The 21,828-nt window shown below is 34.5% G+C and overlaps 1 protein-coding gene across 1 annotated transcript in view; it reads right to left on the reverse strand.

Annotated features, from left to right (window-relative positions):
* LOC145263093 (myosin catalytic light chain LC-1, mantle muscle-like) overlaps positions 1-4,456 on the reverse strand; it is an 88,860-nt gene extending 84,404 nt beyond the window's left edge. Inside the window, exon 1 of the mRNA XM_080119994.1 lies at positions 3,564-4,456. Coding sequence (XP_079976120.1) covers positions 3,564-3,594 — 31 coding nt within the window. The 5' untranslated portion in view covers positions 3,595-4,456. The remainder of the gene's footprint in view (positions 1-3,563) is intronic.
* Positions 4,457-21,828: the final 17,372 nt, after the last annotated feature.

A 21,828-nucleotide genomic window follows, 5' to 3' on the forward strand; every position in this document is an offset into this window, starting at 1 on the left:
TATTATTATTATTGTTGTTGTTGTTATTATTATTATTGTTATTATTATTATTGTTGTTATTATTATTATTATTGTTGTTGTTGTTGTTATTATTATTGGTATTATTATTATTGTTGTTATTATTATTGTTATTGTTATTATTATTGTTATTGTTATTATTATTATTATTATTATTATATTATTATTATTATTATTATTGTTGTTGTTGTTGTTATTATTATTATTATTATTATTGTTGTTGTTGTTGTTATTATTATTATTATTATCATTATTATTATTGTTGTTATTATTATTATTATTATTGTTATTATTGTTGTTGTTGTTGTTATTATTATTATTATTATTATTATTGTTGTTGTTGTTGTTATTATTATTATTATTATTATTATTATTATTGTTGTTGTTGTTGTTATTATTATTGTTATTATTATTATTGTTGTTATTATTATTATTATTATTATTATTATTATTATTATTATTATTATTATTATTATTATTATATTTTCACAACGTCCGACCATTTTTAGGTGTATCTTATTAAACTCGGGAATCATTCTATCGAACTCGGAAAACTGCACAGAATTTCGAACGAAACCCTTTCTTTAAGCCACGGAAATGCCAAGTTCTCGTTCTGTCAGCCATAACTGGATACAAGTCCCAAGGACCTGTAGCGTAATGGATAAAGTACTTGGTACATTCACCGGTAAGTTGCGCTCTTTTAGAGGTTGAAGGTTCAATCTTCATCGCGGGCGACACTCAAAAATAACTTAAGATTTCTACCCGATCATGGCTGACGGAACAAGAGCAATGCTACTCCGATGGATTAAATAAATGGGTTTCGTCCGAAATTCAGTGCAGATTCCCGAGTTAAAAAAAAAAAGATTTCCGAGTTCGACAAGATACACCTGAAGAAGGTCGGCGGTTACATTGACCGAAAATAGCACTCAAGTAGTCTGAAGAATTCAAACAATACAAAAAAATAACAGGTCTCTTTGCTTCTATATCATTCATGAGAAACATAATAAGTAAAGAGTCATATTTTTAGTTCTGTAAAAAAAAAAAGATTTCTTAACAGATTTTTTTCCAAAGGTATAACCACATATCAAGGCCCGGAGGCCACTCGAGGATAAGAGTTACTGTGTGTATTGTAGTCATTGGGACAGTTACGTAATAATCGTTCGTAGAAGCAATTTAGTATCATCAGACCATTTACGAGAACGGCTGAACAAGAACTTGTTTACGTTGGACTTGAAGATGATGATATTGTAGTCAGCTGGAGAGCAGACCAACGAAACAGAGTCCTACAGGCGGGCAGTTCTAGGGAAGGAGCTTTGTTCATGGAATCCATGTTTGGTTTAAGCAACGGTAGGGAGTGGCTGGCTGGCTGTGCTGATATGCAGAAGTTTAAATGTAACGTAAACAAATATCTTGTTAATCTTTTCTCCAAGGCATGGTCCCAAATAGTAACCCCTTAAGTCCAAGTGGCGATATGCCTTGTCAGGGGTAAACGTGAATAAACAAAATAAGTTCCCTCTGATATTGTTTTCGGCCATTTTCTTTAATCCATTTGATTTGATTCAAAATATAAATGTTGAGCTGAAGATACAGGAAAGCTCAACAGATCCCGTAGCTATATATATATATATATATATATCATTATACATATTAAGCGATACTTCTTTGTGTAAACAAATTGAGCTTAGGTATTTGGACGATGTTAAAACATTGTTAATTCACTGCCCGCATAGCAGCAGCCAAATAGCGCAACGGTAAGAAGCTCTGACTGTTGTTTGGGCGGGCGGGTTTTGATCCTGGTTTGAGCTAGTTGCTTGTCTAGCCGCACTGATGAAACAGTACTGTGTGTGAATGACTATACATATGTGTGTGTGTGTGCGTGTGCGTGTGTGTGTGTGTGTGTGTGTGTGTGTGTGTGTGTGTGTGTGTGTGTGTGTGTGTAAAAATTGTTAACACTTAAAAAATATTCTATTAAGAAGAAAATTAAATTCTGTAGGGAATTAAGAAAAAGAGGTCGACTTCAACGAAACATGTTAAATACTGCCAATTATGAAAGCTCGTCGAAAATGGCATTAATAGGCACTTAATTTCCTCCCATGCGGTGGCCTGGAGAATATAATGCTAGCCTGCTAAGCTGAGGGTAGCTTTGTAGAGGGGATTCGAATCTCCTGACCAGCTGTAATTATCACTTCCCACACTGATGATTGTATAAGCATGAAACACTAGTGTCTGTAGGTTTATATATATATATATATATATATATATATATATATATATATATATATATATATATATATATATATATATTCACCACATTTCTCCCAGAGCGTAAACCACCCCCGAATATATTTTATAAAAACCGAATGTAACCTTGATTCTCGCGTCATTAACGTCTCCTTTTTGGTCAGATGAGGTGGTCTCCTTGAATTGAGATTTCACTGAAACATGTATGCAAATATGTAACCAATAATATTTGTATAATAAACAGACTATATATATATATATATATATATATATATATATATATATATATATATATATATATATATATATTCACATCAAAGTTCGGTACAAGTCCATTTCAAGTTTTTAGGAATTGAAAAAGTAAATAGCACGTCCAACAACCACCGCTTTTAATCTATTTCCATAATGAGCCGTTTTCTTTTCTGCTGCCTATGCCGATTTATACGTTTTTCTTCTTTTTTTATCTCTTAAAATTTTCTAGTTTGAGACGTTTTCTTTCTTATTTGTATTTTTTATAAATTTATTTTATACGAATATATAAATTCGCGCGACGATCATGTGCACTCAAAAAATATAATTTTACACTATAATAAATGTCTTAATAACATTTAACGATTTAGTTCAAAAATATAACATTCGGGTATTTTGCATTACAGACGACAAAACACAGTGTTATAAAAAAACAAACAAATATATAACAAATAAATTTGACTAAAGGCAAGTTACTCTTCTACCTACTTGAATAAGTTTTTAGTGTTTTAAGGACTTTGCTTAGTCTGTTTAGTTTGTAAAACAAGTAATGTCGAGTGTTACGTTAGAACAAGGACAATTGTCGGACATGAGACGCCCACATCCTTTGAGTCTCGATGATCGCCCAAAAATAGAAAATTAAACAAAATACTGGTAGAAATCCACTCAATAAATGTTACCGTGACATTTATTGTAAATAAACCTTTTAAAAAAAGTTAAAACATTAAAAACTTATCCAGCTAAAGCAGACTTGATTTTGATAACATTTATCTGTCATGTGGGAAGTGTCTGTGGTTCAGTGAGTAACAATACTGTTCTTGGTTCAAATCACTTTCGCTTGGGATGTTGGCAACCTTCACGTGGCCCCTCTAGTAAATACGTGATGTTTTTCTAGAAATGCCAGTAAAAAAAAAAAAATCTTTGGATTCAAATGATGATCTATATTTGCTTTTTGGCCACTTCTCCGGTTTTGTTGCCTATAGTACAAAATACCCAAACACCCCATTAAAATTCAAGCAAAAAATTAATTAAAAATCAATTAAAAGTTTTCTTACCTTCTAATTCATCTTTACCAATTGACGACATGATGAATGGCTTGAAGACGTGAAACTAGAGGGGGAAAAAAGCAAGGAATTCGCGATGCTGTTTGTGCGTTTGCGTTTTTCTGTGGAGAGTCAGAAAGAACTCAGCCTTATCCGAATGTCTGCGATTGACCGTCCGACACAAGAAGCAACTTACGAGTAAGCATTTCGTTTTGAGAGTCAAAACAAAGTTTACATTCGAAGTTTCTCGAAAAAATTTGATTGGCCGACGGCATTGAGTGGGTCGGCACAGAGTTTAGTCGCGCACCGTCTATGGATATTCTTATTCCAAAGATGGATGGATGTAAATGATGGGTGGAGATTAGGGAGGGGCGTGTGGGTAGGGGAATAAGATAATAGAAGGTTGGGTAAGGCTGGGGGGAAAAGTAGATGGTTAAGTTGTTAAGCTTATGGGAAAGATACAGGAAATGAAGGAAAGAGTGGCGGGAATACAAAGATTTTAGTTTTTAATTTGAAGGATTAAAGAAAGAAAGACAGAAAGAAAAGAAAGAAAGAAAGAAAGAAAGAAGGTGAAAAAGAAGGTAAATTGTGAAGAAAGCGTGGATTAAAGGGAAATGATTTTTTTTTTATTTTTAAGTAAAAAACAAATAAGAAGAAAAAGAAAAGTAAAAGAAAGGGCAAAGAATAAAGAAGGTAAAGATTTTATTTTTGTGAATTGGAAGATTAAAAAAAGAAAAAGAAAGGAAGAAAAATAAAAGTGAAAAAGAGGAATAGGAACGAAAGAAAAATAAATGAATAGAAAGAAAATGAAAAAAAATTAAACGAAATAAAGAAAGAAAGATATTAGAAATGTGGAAATGGATCTCGGAGAAAGTAGAACGTGGAAGAAGATACGAACGAAAGAATGAATAAATAAAAAATTAAATAGTATGAGAAAAAAAGAAAAGGATAAAGTGCGAAAGAGAGAGGAGTGAAAGAGAGAGAGAGAGAGAGAGAGAGAAAAATGCGAGAGAGAGACAGAAAAAAAACAGAAAGAAAAAAATATGAAAGAGAATAAAAAAGAAAAAGAAAAGAAAGAAAAGAAATGAAAAAAACGGATGTTGAAAGAATTACACAAATGGCAAAAGAAATGGAATAACAAAGAAAGACAAGGATGGAGAAAAAGAGGGTAAAAAGGAAAAGAGAGAGGAATGATGAGAAAGAAAGTAAGAAAGAGAAAGAAAAGTTGAGAGAGAGAGAGAGAGAGAGGAGAAGGACAATGGTAAAAGAAGAGGAAATATATATACAGAGAGAGAAAAGGAGAGAGAGAGAAAGAGAAAGAGAAAAGGGGAGATTGAGAGGAATGGAGAGAAACGGGGAAAAAGAGAGGAGAAAGTATATATATATATATATATATATATATATATATATATATATATATCAATATCAGAGAGAGTCTTAGAAACGTAAGATATGAATACGGAAGCAAATTCAAAAGAAAGTCCGTGTTGTTAAAGAAGATTGTGGAGGCGAAGAAGAGCTAGGTATGGGAGGGAGTAGGGTTAAATTTAAAAGAGGGGGGCACGCATAAAGAAGAGAGAAACGGGAAAAAGATAAGCCAAACACGGGAGGGCGGAAAATGGAGAGACGGATGAGGAGGGTGGTAGCTGGGAGTCGCGGTTGGTTCGACACACGCACACTTTCCTTTTTGATGATGAGGAGAAGCAGGAGAAATGAAAGTGGAGGTGGAGGCGACTTTTTTTGGAATCGGTAAAAAAAAAAAATTGTATTAAAAAAAATTGATGGTGGATGATGTCTGCAAAGCAACCAGGAAATGAAGAGATGGTGTGGGCGAAAACGCAGGAAGAGAAAGAGAGAGAGAGAGAAAGGGAGAGAGAGAGAGAGAGAGACAGAGAGAGAGAGACAGAGAGACAAAGAGAGACAGAGAGAGAATGCGGAAAGACGCTGAAATTTTATATATATATATATATATATATATATATATATATATATATATATATATATAACAAAAATGGTAGGCTGGGAATGTCTTGTAAACTTTGGATCCCCTCTACAAGGTTGGCATCTGCACGCGTATAGACGCACCCCTGACACCTCGATACCCACCAATACCTCGACATCCACCGCCAACCCTACTCTGTTACCAACAACGAAACCGGGCACCTGCTTGATTAGATATAAATATATACATTCTGTTTTCTTTTTTACATGCGTCCAGACACTTTTAAAAGAGGTTCGGTCCTATACGAATGGATCACCCCTATCGAGACTCAAAGACCACTCGAGGATAAGTACTAACGAAATTGTCAGCTGAACAGCACCATGAGATGGAAAACAGTAGATGGACTGGGCAGTATATTGTTATTTAAGAGAACGGCTCTGCAAGAATTTGTTACTATTAGACTTGAAAACGACAGTGTAGTAGTCAGCTAGGAAGCAGCCCATATGGGATTATTTTCCGCAGAGAGGTATCTCTAGGAAATCAACTTTGTTCTTGGAAGTTCTTTGACGGATTTAGGTACACATAGAAAGAAAGAATAGTTCTTTGGAGCGGTTGTAGCAAGACGAGTTTTTGCTGTGAATGCCTTATAGCAGAAGCAGAGATTGGAGCTCAGTCGAGCACTTACTATGAAAATTAACGGTAGAGTAGAGAAAGACTAACAATATTTCTTTCTGTAAAAAAAATGAAAAAGATTGTAAAGAAGTATTCTATTAGAGGTCCTTTCCATCGATTGGTTTGGCTCACTTTAGTTGTACATATCAAAATAATATTTTAAAGTTTGAAATATCATTATCGTTGGTCTGTCAACCGTAAATTTGAAATATAATTTTACAGTTTGTCATGCTTAGGTTATAAATAGCATTTCCGTCGGTCTGTCACTCTTAAGTTTGAAATATAATTTTTATTTGTCTGTCACATTCAGATTTGAAAAAGAACACCATTTATAAAGAGGTGCTCTGTCTGTCTTATTGTCTGTCACCTTCAATTAAAATAGCTTTACCAATCTACCATCCCAGAATGTAACTGATTCCAAATGCAATCTTCTATCTCTGTAAGATTTAGATGCGCCTAAAATACGGGTAGAATTTCTTTGTAATATTATTTTTTATTGTGTTTTGATACGCTTAGCCGGTTTGGCAAAATGGTAAGAATGTTCGTTAATGGGCCAGAAAACCGGGATTCACTTCTCGATTGGGTTAAAAATTATACTTGATGCCCCTTGCTAAACACTCAGCATTACAACGTTAGGGTCAAAGGTGACTCTCACAGATGTGATGTTGCTGATCTCAATCTTTCCTATAATCTAAATATTACTTTACTTGTCCGTACGTCCTGTATCACAAAAACAAAAAAAAACAAAAAAACCCATCATCGCAATGAGAAACGAATTATCTCCCTTTATAGTCGGTCTTTATCAGTTAAAAATCATTAAAACCATTTCCTCTCCAAAAATTAAGACCAAAAACAAATGGCTGTCTATTTACGGTTTCAAATTGTCTATTTTATTTTATAATTTAAAAAAAGTCATGTTGAGAGGTTACTAAGTTTTTTTAAAGTTTGTTTTTTTTAAATAAAAAAGTGCAACTGTTCCTTTATAATTTACTAGCGAGGGATATCCGGCGTTGCCCGGGTGTTTGGAGGTGTGTGTGTGTGTGGGGGGGGGGGTAAACAAGTAAGTATGAGGATCGAACCCGAACCGTTGAGGCAAAGTTGTAAGTTAAAGTATGAAAAAAAAAGTGCGCCACCGCGATATGCTAACGGAAAGACATTTGAATTTATTTAATTACTTAGATTTAGCAGGTGCCCGTTTTAATGAGTTAATGAGGTCAAGTTTGACTGCGGGATAGTATTCATTTACTGCTGAACGTCCCCCCAAGATGTTATAGGAAAAAGACTAACCCCCATGCGGCGAGCGACAAATATTGAATATTTATCTTCCCGAAATCGAGTAAATTAGATAGACAGGCGAGCTTCGTTGTTAACTGTGAGATATTACGATTTATATGTGATATAAAAAGTTTTAAAAAGTTGTGAAGCGAACGACCGCTTCTCTGAAAAAAGCCTTTTGTTGACATACAGAAAAAGCGAACACACATACATACATACATACATACATTTTCGCTTTTATATATATAGATATAAAAAATTATTAAGAAAAAAAGGAAGAAACATAACACTGTGTTGAGTGTTGAATTTTCATTTAAAAAATCTAAATCTACTTATTCCGGCATTGTTTTCAATCGTCCTGAACTTATGAACTTGCAACTGGGATTAAAACAGTGTCGATTCAGGAGTGGTGTGGTTGAAGATTGTGCAACTCTTGCAACCATAAAAAAAATCACACGCAGGCAACCTTTAGTAGGCATCCATAGTCTATCAAGACTGAACGAAGCCGTTGTTCCAGTTCGTTTGTCTAGCAGTTTTCATCAATTCCCCGTTTTGATAGCTGATTGCAACACGATTTCCTATTCAAGTAACTTCTTTTCAAGAATTGCAAGTTTGTGGAACTCTCTTCGATGCTGATTAGTTTTCTCTATCATGTAGCTTTTTTTTTACATAGGCATCACCACATCATCAAGACCAAGAGGCCACTCAAGGATAAGGGTTAAAGAGTGTACAGTAGAAATTGGACAATATAGTAATCATTAGTAATGAAAATTTGGTAAATTTGATAACTTATATGGAACGGCTCATCAAGAAATTTTCAATATCAAAGCGATTAGGAATCACCTGTCTTTACGATAATAATCTTTAGCTCGTCTTTGCTCCTTACATCAAATGGCCTCCTATTTTGTCTGGAGCGATCTCCATAAAAATTAAAAAAAAAAAATTTTTTTTTAGGGTTTTTGCTAAAATGCATAAACGTATCTGTAATTTCATTGGCTTCACGCTTTCTTCTCTACATCCCATCTCTAACAAACGTGGTGTTATTAGCCCAAGTCTTTTCTACAAGTACTGTTATGACGTGTTCTTCAGAATTGCTTGATCTATTCACTGCTTCCTTTGTTCCAGCTTTTTTGACTCGTTGGTCTAGTGGTCTCCATCAATTCGCTATTTTGATATCTCATTGTAATACAGTTTCCTATGCCAGTGCCCTCTTCTCAAGCACTGCATACCTGTGGAACTCTCTTCCTGCTGACTGTTTTTCTCCTACCTATAACTTTGGTCTTTTCAAGACTAAGATCAATAGACATTTTCTGTTTCTTCCGCTCTTGTTAGCTCCTTACATCAATTGGCTTCATGTCTTGTCCGGGACGAGTTTTATAAAAAGGTTTGATAATTCTGAAAAAAATTCGCCCCCGCTATGTAATAGCTAATGAAAAGGGGGTCTTCGTGTCGCCTTAGACTATGGTTGACCATTTTACTTATTTCATGAGTTAATGCCTTAGACAAATTCGAAAACGTCCTGCGTTTAAGCGACAAATTTGTTAGTAATGTACGTAATACTTCATTTCCTGACACTTTTCATCTGCTTACAGTTGTTTTCGCCTTTGCGTAGCTACGTCATAAGCTTCAGGAATTCAAAACACTGGATATAGAAAGCTGACATTTAGTGGGAATGATATATAACATCTATTTGTAGCATACATGTTACAATATATTTTTGAAAAATATTGGGGATGCTCTCATCTCTTGCGCTTGTTAAAGGTTCAAAGCGTATCTTATTTTATTTGAATTCTGATGTAATCGTCTACCTATATGAGTCAGATATATCTTTAGCTTGAGTAATGCTACTTAATCTGGGAAAGTATACTCAAAGTGTTACGTTGTTGTTCTAACTGACCATCACATCGGCTGGCTCTCAATACACGACACCAAACACAGCCGGCCCTCAATACACAGCACCAGACACGGTTGGCTCTCAATATACAGCACAAGATACAGCGAGCTATCAATAAACGGCACCAGATTCGACTGGCTCTCAATACACGGCATCAGACACAGCTGTCTCTCAATACCCAGCACCAGACACAGCTGACTTTCAATATACGACACAAGCCACGGCTCTCAATATACAGCACCACACACAGCTAGCTCTTAATACCGGATACGGCTCTCAATACTCAGCAACAGACACAGCTGACTCTCAATACACGGCTCCAGACACAGCTCCCAGGATGACCGGCTCGCTTTTTAAGGGGTAAGACGAAGAGACCCACGTGCTTATCCAGCGTAACTTCCCACTCGCCACATGTCTTTTTCTTTTTCTTCTCTTTGTTCTCCCCCTTCCATTCCGATCTTTATGCCTATATATGCATTCCATTTTGTGACGTCATGCCCACGCCACGGGTTAAAATGCTGACTCGGCACGTAAGTCGCCGTTTAATAACAATGTCAGAATATATTACAAGAATACTAGTCGTTGCCTTGACATTGTTTGAAACCGACTTCAAAATCTAGTGTGTGATGGTCTCTTCTGTTATTTACAACCCCTTTCCCATAGAAGAGACGCTACCATTTATTTTTAATTTTATAGAAGGTGCTCAACTGAGACATAGTCCCTGGTTCCTTCTTGTAATATATTCACTGTAAGAACTCGTATTTTACCAAACGAGGAAAAACAACTTTCCTTTCTTCCCATGCGTGCCTAGCGTCAAACGGAATTTTCACGAACAAAGCTTATGTAGAACACATTGCTATGGGACTGGTTCCCTGCAGATTACTACTCGGTTGTCTTCAAGTACAATGGCAACAAATTCCTGTTTGAACCGTCCTTATAATTAGTGGAACTATGTTCTGACAATCATTCGAGCTCATTAACCCGTTATTGTACAGTGGCCTTTTTTTTAGTTTCTATTTCTTGTTTCCTTCTCGCGTTAACCTTAATATACATAATATGATATACCTGACCCTTGGTGCAATCTTCTACCTATACAAGACTCAGGCATCGCGAGCCTGTCTAGGCTCTATCGCTATTTTCATAGTAAGTGCTCGTCTGAACTCCAATCTATCCCCCCTACCAAACTTTCACAAAAAACTTGATCAGCTACAACCAGTATATATGGTTTTGTCACTCTCTATCTTTGCCCAAATGTAAACGCAGATTCCATGAAGCTTCTTTCCTAGAATTGACCGTCTTTGGAACACTGTTCCGCTGGCATGCTTTCCAGTTGAATACAACATGGTAAGCTTTAAATCTAATGTAAACAAGTTCCTATTAAGCTGTCCCCATAAATAATTAAATTCTACTCAATTTATACCATATGTGATTACTATACCACCACCTTACATTCATTAAGATTTATCCTCGAGTGGCTTTCAATCCTTGATAAGTGATGACTCACAAGTAAAAAAAAAAAGGTGGAATGTTATTACCACATCTAAGAAGGTTCCGCCCAGAGCACTCTTTTCTATTTTACAAAGTTAATAATTGACTTCGAAATCTAGTGGCGAGTGTTTTCTTCTCTTCTTCACAGATCCTTTACTCACAGAAGAGATGCTGCTTTTCTGTCGCTGTTCTATCGATGGAATGTGCTTACCAAATCCCAATCTCTGGTTTCATTTAATGAGACACTCGCAGAGGGAACTAGACTTCTTCCAAAGTCGTCTTCTACAAAGAAATTTCATTTCTTCCTCGGTGCGTCTAAAATCAAACGAGTTTTTTTTTTCTTTACTAGGGAGTCACCACTTATGAAGGCTCAAAGGCCACTCGAGGATAAAGGTTAAAATTTTCTGATGAAAATCGCTTCTGACAAGGCATGGCGCCCTTTGATGTAAGGAGCTAATAAATTAAAACAGTCATTAATTTTTTTTCCCAAATGAATAAAAAAAAAAGTCGTTATATGAAAATCATTGACTTTTTTTCAAACGAACTTTAAAACATGAACATTTTGAAATAAATAGATGTTGTCTCTGAAAGAAAATTAAATAACTTAAAAAATGGAATAAATCAAAATGTCACGTTTCTGAATTTTTGAGATGAGAATTGGTTATTTTTATTATTTGGATTCTTCAGACTACTATTCTCATCTTGAGTGTCATTTTCACACCGTTTCGGTCAATGTAATCTCCAAACTTCTTCGTTGTCTCTAGTCGAATTAGAGAATCTTTCTGTCGAACTCGGGAATCTTTCTGTCAAACTCGGAATGTTACAGGAGAGAATGTCCCCTTTCCATGTAACTAAGAAGAACATTAGATAAGTGAAAATGAGATTAGGATAAGCCGAGACTCGAACCTTGTAAGTAATGGAATGTTAGAATTTAGCTATTGTTAAATTCTATTATAAAATAGTTAGATATTGTTTATACTGTAACTTTTATGAAAACTGAATTAAAAATGTCAGCTAAAAAGAATGAACAATACAAATTAAAAATATACTGTAAAAAATAGATTAGGTTAAAAATAGGTTAGTTGAGAATTTTTTGTTTGCAGAAGTGTGTTTTGGACAACCGTGTGCTTAGCCACGTGAGCTGGTCACGTTTTGGAACCACACAGCTGACGTCATAGCAAAAAGGGAATTCTCATTATAGGAGCTAGAATTAGTTAGATTAGAGCAGTCGGGTAGTTGAGTTCGAGCAGTTAGTAGAGTCGGGCAGAGGAGAGTCCCCTAAGAGGCGAAGGGGGAGAAGTTTAACCTCTATGTGAATTCCTTACGTCATCATCATTCGACCGGTCCAATAAAATAAAGAATCACCATCGATATTTGTAACTGGTTGTCTTCGTGTCATCATTCCACAAAATGAAGGTAATGTGTTAATCAACTTAATATGAACATTGCGTAACCCCTCACAAGATATGTATCTCTCCTCCTCTCTAATATGTGTTATAAGAATTATAAGAACTGTGCATCTATCACTCTATCACCCTCGCTAATATAAGAATCCACAGAACTGTACAAATGTCTCCCTCTCATCATCATCATCGTCATAAGTGTATTATATGGAACTCTTTATTTTATTCACGGGGGTAGCATGCTCAGTTCCGTTAGCCATTGTATTTTCCGTCACCAACACTTGAACCTTCAATCTTCAAAAGAAGGTCACTTTTACACATAAATTTTTCCAAGTACTTTAACCATTGCGCCATGGATCCTTGCAATACGAATAAATCAAAATAATTATTAAAAGTTATGGTTATTTCACACAGCTCACAAGTCAACTCTAGATCCTCCAACCATTCGATTATTGGAGTGTTCGTTGCCGGGTCACTGAATTCGGGGATTAGCCGAATGTCAAATTGTCTGAACCTCATAATTTTAATAAGGCCGAAATAGCTTGAATAAAAAAATAAAAAGGGAAAATAAATAAAAAAGAGTATTTGTTCGAACACCTGCTTCCCACGACTAAATTCAACTGTAATTTCCACCGTCCGTTCTCTCTCGAAGCTGTCCAAAAACTTGAAAAATAAAAAAAACAAAACACCTCGTGCTTCCAATTCGCCCTTTTCATAGCAGTTTCTTACTTCCTATGCAAATTAATGTTATATGTATATTACTGAACCGTGTACAAACGAAGATCTTTTCTTTCTATTTCCTTCCCTCATTCTGTCAGCAGACAGGATTGCGAGAGGCGTATCCGTTTAAGTAAATCACTTTCTTCATTGTTTTCAACACGTAATCAAATTCCATAAGGTTGTTGTTCAATTCCGCTACAGTTATGGGACAGTCATTATCGAAATGTGTGTGACTTTCTTTTTGTAAACGAATTTTTTTTAAAGAAAAATTAAACTTGAATTATCTCCCCTTGTTCCGAGCAGATGTTTTAAAAAATGGAAACAAAATAATTCTCTCCAAAATCTGAAATGCACAAGTGCCGATTGAAGCAACAAGGATGCACATTATGGATTAAGTATAGGGTTCTTTTCGAAAATCCATGCACGAATCCGACATAAAGATTCCCGAGTTCACCACATTGAACGAGAATATCTACTATTCTCTTGTGATGAACACACACACACACACACACACACACACACACACACACACACACACACACACTTTCCACACACATGCGCGCGCGCACACACACACACACACACACACACACACACACACACACACACACACACACTTTCCACACACACAGACGCACGCACATTTCGCTTACATCGTTTAATGACTGTTTTCTCTCTCATAAAATATCACATTATGTTAAAAAAGACTTTTCAATTATACCAGTCATCATAGGAGCAACTGGGTTTATGAAAAAGAACTTTAAAAAGTACATAGCAAGCATACCCGGTGAACCAAGTGCAAGTGAAATAAAAAAGACTGCACTGAAAGGGACGGCTAGAATCATGAAAAGATCTCTTGGTTGAACTCACTATAATAGGGGTAAATGTCAGACATCTGGTTGGATGTCCCATCCCCTAGAAGAAAAAGTTTAAGAAAAAAAAAAAAAAAAAAGAAAAAGCCACGTGTGACACTCTGTTTATAAAAATCAGTAATTTTAAACTTCATGCTGTTATCACGAAGTTCTCTATAGCTAACCATGCACAATAAACATTCATTACCTGAAAATACGTGGAGCGAATACGTGGAACGCTTAGAGCTAATTTTTCATATATACGTAAATAAATGTTATTTCATATTAATACAACGATCTTGAGTTACACGACAATTCTTTTTCTTTTTTCACGGCTCTCGTACTGACAACTCCGTGTGACTCGGACCAACACTCAAACTACTCTTTTTTTTATCATAAACAGAGGCCTGGCATTTCAAGTGAACAGGTTTGAATGAAAGTCAGAAGTTACATCGGCCAAAGCATTGTGAATATAAAACTGAAGATGAGTCCGAGTAATTATGTCCACGTGTTTCACGAAGCTATATAAATACCTAAAAATATAGTAGATATAATTTCTCAGGAGACATTTCTCCCAGATATTATGACCCCACCCCCCGCTGCCAGAAAAAAAAGTTGTTTTTTTTTATACTGCTGCTTTTTTAATGTTTCAAAATATATATTAATTTTGAGATATATTTTTTACACGTCTCATTATAAGTAACTTTATATTAAAATTTCATTTCAACATAAAGTAACTATATGTTATTCTTTCAGCATAATAAATCAACTATATGTTATTATTTCAGCATAATAAAATAACTATATAATTTTATTTCAGCATAATAAAGTAACTATATAATTTTATTTCAATTATATTTTATTTATGCTAGAAGAAGCTTATCCTGCTTTGACAAAGTTCAAAATAGACATCGTAATTTAGTGGGGGATGTCCTTTTCTCTTCCCTGCAACCTCTTTCCCACGGAAGAGACGTTGCGAGCCTGTCTCTGCTTTATCGTTATTTTCATGGCAAGTGCTCAACTGAGCTTCAATCTATGGTCTCTCCTCGCCAAACTTTCACGAAAAACACTCGTCTAGCCCAAACCACTATCAATAATTTCCCACACTCTTTATCTGTACCTAAACTTAAACGTAGATTCCATGAACAAAGTTTCTTTCTTAGAACTTCACGCATGTGGAACTTTCTTCCGTTTGCCTGCTTTCCAGCTGAATACAATCTGATTATCTTCAAGTCCAACGTAAACAAGATTTTGATGAAACGTCCCCCTAAGTAATTCAATTTACAAAATTTCCACTACTTATGTTTACTACGCTATAATCCCATTGACTAATGTATATCAATTAATCCTTATCCTCGAGTGGTCCCCGGGCCTTAATAAGTGGTGATTCCTATATATATATAATTTTATTTCATCATAATGAATGTGACTATAATTTTATTTGAACATAATAAAGTAACTAGCTAAATTTTTTCGGCACATTGATATAACTATATAATTTGTTTCAACATAGTAAAGTAACTATATAATTTTATTTCACAATAATAAAGTAACTACATAATTTTATTTCAACCTAATAAAGTAACTACAAAATTTTATTTCAACATAATGAATGCAACTATACAATTTATTTCAACATTATAATGCAACTATATAATTTTATTTCAACATAATAAAGTAACCAAATAAATTTATTTTAACATTATGAATGCAACTATACAATTTTTAAAAACATAATGAATGCAACTATACAATTATATTTACAAGTCAAAATGTTTTTAATGAGAATAATATGCGTATGTAAGTAATATACGTATGGGAGCATTCGGCAGCGTGGCATTGTGTATGTGCGTTGGTTTATCTTGTTATTGTTAGTGCGTGTATAGATATGAGAAGAAATTCCTTTTTGTTTGTCTCGTTAAGAATGGGCGCACGAGACGAAGAAGACTTGTATGTGAGTCATTGAAGTGTTATCTCCTCCGCCGGCCAAAAGTAAGAGGGTGTTAAGCATACGTTATTGCGTCTTTAGTGTGGCTAGCTTAAAAATTCTGTGGAATTTCTGATTTGGCCGAGCTGGTAATTATTCTCATAGATTTTGTTAATTTGACATAGTTGTTACTTTTCCAGTTTAAATTATTTTCATTAGTTGAAAATATTTTGAGTGAAAACGTTCCTATGAAAACTTACTTACCTTTGAAAGTGATGGAAAAAGTGCATTGAAACGAGCGAGGGAACGAAAAAGAGTATTTGAGCTATTTGCTTTTTAGCGTTCGTCAGAATCGCATCTCGGTTCAGTCATTACATATTTACTTGTTTCCAACTGTAGATAGGTTAAATATGAAGACACTTTAATGTGAAGGAGAAAACCAGTCTCCTTCTCCGAATTTTCACTCTGGTGGGCCGCAAAAATAGCTAAGAGCGGACTCGATGACAATTCCGAGAAGGAGCGTCTTACTTGACCGGCAATAAACCAAACTCCCGTCCTAAAGGAGAAGATAATGCCTAGGAGGATGTGCTTCCTGGAGCCGAAATGGACCATACCCCATTATGATAAACAAGGATATATGGTTGAGGACAGAGTGTAGCATCTGTATGTCCTCAGTTACAGGAGGAGAAGCCTTTTTTATTGGGGGAATTATTATTTTGATGCCACCCAGAATGTCTTTTTTAGACGAGTTATGAGGTTACTTCAATAAGTTTCCAGACTGTTTTCGTATGGGCACTTTTATTGATAGTACACACATTAAACTTTAGACCCCTGCGAAGTAATCTCGCCCGGCTGCAATGCACTTGTACCGTTCCAACAACCTTTGTGACAAGCATGGAGTACGCTTGAGACAAACTTCGTGCAAATCTTCCGCATCTGATGTACAATTCTCATACTGGCATCTAACTATGCACTTATCCACGAAATTCTTTATTTGGCTAATCAACTCTGGTGTTCTGACTTCCTTACTCCCCCAACACCTGTCATCATCATTCGCATACCTTCATTGAATCTCTTATACAACTCAAAAACTGATGCTATATTCATGCAAGATAGTCAAAAAGCAGTCTAACGCATTCCAGACCTTTCTGTGGCATTGTTTAAAAACGTTTAAAACAGAATTTTATTGCATATCATTCTTGTAAAGTGTCATCACGTCCAGATTGCGTTTATGAAATTCACCACCTGTGACAATCAGGCTTTAGTAGAGTGTATTCCAATTCCTGCTGCAACTGTTCATTTGAACCTGAAATCATAAAAATTGGTCAGTCATCTTATAAGATGTATAGCAATAATATATTAAATTTTGAAGAGTCTACGATAATTTTAAATGTTTCTACAAAAAAAACCCCCAAAAAACCTGGAAACTTATTGAAGGCACCTCGTAGATATCCCTTACGTAAAAAATTATTGTCTGTCCAATGTTGGCCTCGTGAGGAAGCAAGTAACTAGAGAATGCTCTATTAACTCAAGTAATCTTTAGATGCAGTCAAGTGGCTCTTTAAAAAGCATTTGTTCGTTAATTTGTCACGTATGAATTTGAAATATATTTTGTCAACGTTAAACGCACTAATTGAATGGACTTATCTTCACCATATCCGATTTTCTTCTACCTTTTTTCGATTTATTACGTCTTTACTATCGCGTACACTGAAATAGAAAAATAAAAAGACTACAAAAAACTTTAACAAAAATGAAAAAGAAAGAAAATATAACAAACGTACTTTATTTTGCCGAAAAAATTCTTTTCTTTCTAAAATGTATTTCTTATAGGCGTAACTGTACCTAGATGTTTCATGGGCCGATAGTACTAACTTATTTACGAGGGGCGCGTGTGCGTGGATATTTAGATACGCGATCAGAGTATATAAATATATGGAAATGACACACGCACAAACACCCCCCCCCACACACACACACACAAACGGAGGCATGTATGCACACTGCAACTTCGCGAATACGAATTGATTTAAATGTCATAATTTTAGTAAAACTTTGTCGATGTTTAGGATAATAGCGTGGTGGATCTCAGTCTTATATGGGATGATTTAAGCATTTTCTGATAAACGTATGAAACGTTCTTTTACAATATGTGAAGTTCACTTTATTTAATGAGCATATTTTAAAATAGTATGTATATTATTGAGTTGAGGGCATCAGAAATGTAATCACCGTGCATAAATGTGATAATTTGTTGCTATATGAGAATGAACATTGACGTTTGTTTCAAGTTTGTGCCGCTGAATTGAATATTTGTCGTGTCAAAACTGATTACGGATTTGAATGATAATTTTCAAAACGTCATTTTTTTAATTACTACAAGAAAATTAAAGAAACATGGTTCTCGTACAGCGGTCGTCACAACCAGCTATATGTGCACTGTGCAGTGTGATGACCGCTGCATCACATATGGTGCGGTGACCAGGATCCGAACCTTGATAAATACAGTTACAATGTATGGGTCTAGCCACATATTGCTGTGACAAGGATCCGAACCTGTATGACCATGACCACGACGCAGGGTTCTGGCTAATAGATGATAACCTTCCCAATTGAATGCTATGACGTTAACACAACTGATTACAGGTACAACGCGACGATCGATCAACTATATCTTTTTGTCAGATATTTTTATATTCAACAAGAAACAAGACATTGATTGACAAATTCTATGATGTAGGACGTAACAAAGTATTACAGATTTCATTGGGTCATGCAGGATTATCCGTCAATTTTAATCATATGGGGTTATTTATTCACCAAAAATGGATTATTATATTATATTTATTATATTATATAATCTTGAAGTTAATCTTAGTTGGAACTCAGCGACTATCACATTTTATATCATTTCTATATCACTATTTCGATCGGTGGAATTAATTTAGAAAATCTTTTCTTTTAAAACTCTTCACATGAAAAACACTGTCGAAGCTTATTTAATCGTTACATATTCTTTACCTTTGTGAGGTGGTGTTATGTATTCTTTGCCTTAATTTGAATCTTGCTAAATGTATTTTTTGGCTTTAATTTGGATTTTATCCTATATTCTTTGCTTATTTGAAGACAATTACGTATTGCTTGCCTTAATTCCAGCGTTCTTATATATTCTATGCCTAAATTTGGATGTTATTATATATTATTTGTCTTAATTTCGGTGTTATGTAATTTTTGCCTTAATTTGAGTGTTTATATATTTTTGCCTTAATTTAGATGTTGTTATATCTTCTTTGCCTTATTTTGCATGTTGTTACATATTCTTTGCCTTAAGTGCTGTTATATATTCCTTGCGCTAATTTGAATTTAAATGCAGTTAAATATGTTTTGCCCCAATTTGAGTTTTAATATATATACTTAGTCTTAATTCCAGTGTTTTTATATATGTTTTGCCTTTATTTCAGTTCTGTTATACATTATTTATCTAAATTTGTATGTTGTTTTGATTCTGATGTAATATAATATTAACCATAATTTGACTGTTGCTCTATATTACTTGTGTGGTTTCTTGCCTTAATTTGGGTGTGGTTATTTATTGTTTCGCCTTAACTTGGATCTAGTACATATTCTTTGCCTTTATTTGGATATTGTTATATATTCTTATAAGTTTTTTTTACATGGGGTCACCACTTATCAAGACCCAGAGGCCACTCGAAGATAAGGGCTAATGGGTATACATTAATCATTGTTATTTTAGCGTAGTAAACATAAGTAGGAATTTTATAACTTGGATTACTTAGGGGGACGGTTCAATAAGAACTTGTTTCCGCTGGACTTGAAGACAATCAGATTGTAGTCAGCTGGAAAGTAGTTGGGTGTTACATATTCTTTTCTTTAGTTTGGGCATGCTTATATATTAGTGGCCTTAAGTTGTCTTAATTTGGGTGGTTATATATTCTTTCTTTAATTTGGATACTGTTATACATTCTTTGCTATATTGTTTTATGTTGTTATATATTCTTTGCCTTATTCTTTTATGTTGTTATGTATTTTTTGCCTTATTGTTTTATGTTGTTATGTATTTTTTGCCTTATTGTGTTATGTTGTTATGTATTTTTGCCTTATTGTTTTATGTTGTTATGTATTTTTTGCCTTATTGTTTTATGTTGTTATGTATTTTTTGCCTTATTGTTTTATGTTGTTATGTATTCTTTGCCTTATTGTGTTATCTTGTTATGTATTCTTTGCTTTATTGTTTAATGTTGTTATGTATTCTTTGCCTTATTGTGTTATGTTGGTATGTATTTTTTGCCTTATTGTTTTATGTTGTTATGTATTTTTGCTTTATTATTTTATGTTGTTATGTATTTTTTGCCTTATTGTTTTATGTTGTTATGTATTTTTTGCCTTATTGTGTCATGTTTTTATGTATTTTTTGCATTATTGTTTTATGTTGTTATGTATTTTTTGCCTTATTGTTTTATGTTGTTATGTATTCTTTGCCTTATTGTTTTATGTTTTTATGTATTCTTTGCTTTATTGTTTAATGTTGTTATGTATTCTTTGCTTTATTGTTTTATGTTGTTATGTATTTTTGCTTTATTGTTTCATGTTGTTATGTATTTTTTGCCTTATTGTTTTATGTTGTTATGTATTTTTGCCTTATTGTGTTATGTTGTTATGTATTTTTTGCTTTATTTTGGATTTTATGTCTAGATTTACATCTTATAATCGGTTTTCGCGTCATAAAATATTAAAAAACCGATCTTAATTATTTGTCCCCAATACCACATTTAATTAACAGTGGTATACTATTTTTTTTCGTCAGCCAAATTAGTTTTTTATTCACTTCTAAGAGAGTTATCGCCTGCAGTGTGGACTGAACCTTCAACCTCCCGAAGACTGTCACTTAGATATGATTGTACTTAACACCTTTATACATTGCGCCAATTCTAATGAAAGTTATTTTTTAGAAGCGAAAAAGTTAGAGTACATATAGGCATACCAAATGCAAACTTGTTCTGGATTGGGTTCCATACCAACAAGTGAGGAAACATTTGTGGCATTCTTGATGCAAAAGAACTTTTTTCAACATGAACAATAACTCCGAGTTATCAGCAATGATCAAGTATTTCTTACATGTAATCGGTGAAGCAATCAACTTTTTTTTAAAATGAAAGCAATACAGTTTTCGAAGCAGTTAAACGAACTCTTTGTGTTATTGTCAAAGATCCGTAGCATATTGGTAAAAATTGTAATTCAGTTGTACAGTTACGCTCTTCTGGAGATCAAAGGTTCAATACTCAGGCAACGCTCAAAATACAATTGCGAATTACTTAGCAATTCTAGCCAATCATGGCTGATGGAACAAGAGCATGCTACCCCAGTGGATTAAATATAGCGTTCTGTTCGAAATTCCGTGCCGATTATCAAATTCGGCAGAAAGATTCCCGAGTTCGGCAAGATACACCTGAAGAAAGTCAGAGGTTGCACCTCAATAGCCTAAAGAATCTAAATAATATGAACGAAATCCGAGTTCAGTGGCCTGAACAACCTTTACGTAGGTGGCGAGTGTCAGCAAGTTGATCCGGTGTTTGAACCCATCTAGTCTTTCACCAAAACTGATTATGTTATATAATGTTTCTGAATTTCTTTTAGATGAGGATTGATAATTCGCGTTATTGGATTGTTCGGACCATTCACAGCTTTCTCTTTAAGCCTTGATAAAACTTATCATCATCATCATCATCATCATCATCACCATCGTATGAATCTGAAGATGTTATCGTTTCCCCGATATTTTCCTAGTCACAATTCTTTCTAGAAAGATATCGGTTACTAACGGGAGGGACCACAAAGGTTGCCAACATCCCAAGTGAAAGTGATTTTTGTGGAACCAACTGGATTCGAACTTAAAACACAAAGGATGTCAGTGCGTGTTGTTAACCACCTGACCGTCGTCATCTCCCGACAAAACTAATAAAAAAGAAGAGATAATTTTGCATTGCAGTTCTGTTTTTTTTTTTTTTTTTGCGGTTATCTGTTTGCATGTGTCATTCATAGACGTTGTGCTGCTCTCTTGTTTTATCACTAGACCTATGACAAGAG

This window comes from Euprymna scolopes, chromosome 38, assembly GCF_053919585.1.
Source record: "Euprymna scolopes isolate OS-2025 chromosome 38, ASM5391958v1, whole genome shotgun sequence".
In the NCBI taxonomy this organism is placed as follows: Eukaryota; Metazoa; Mollusca; class Cephalopoda; order Sepiida; family Sepiolidae; genus Euprymna; species Euprymna scolopes.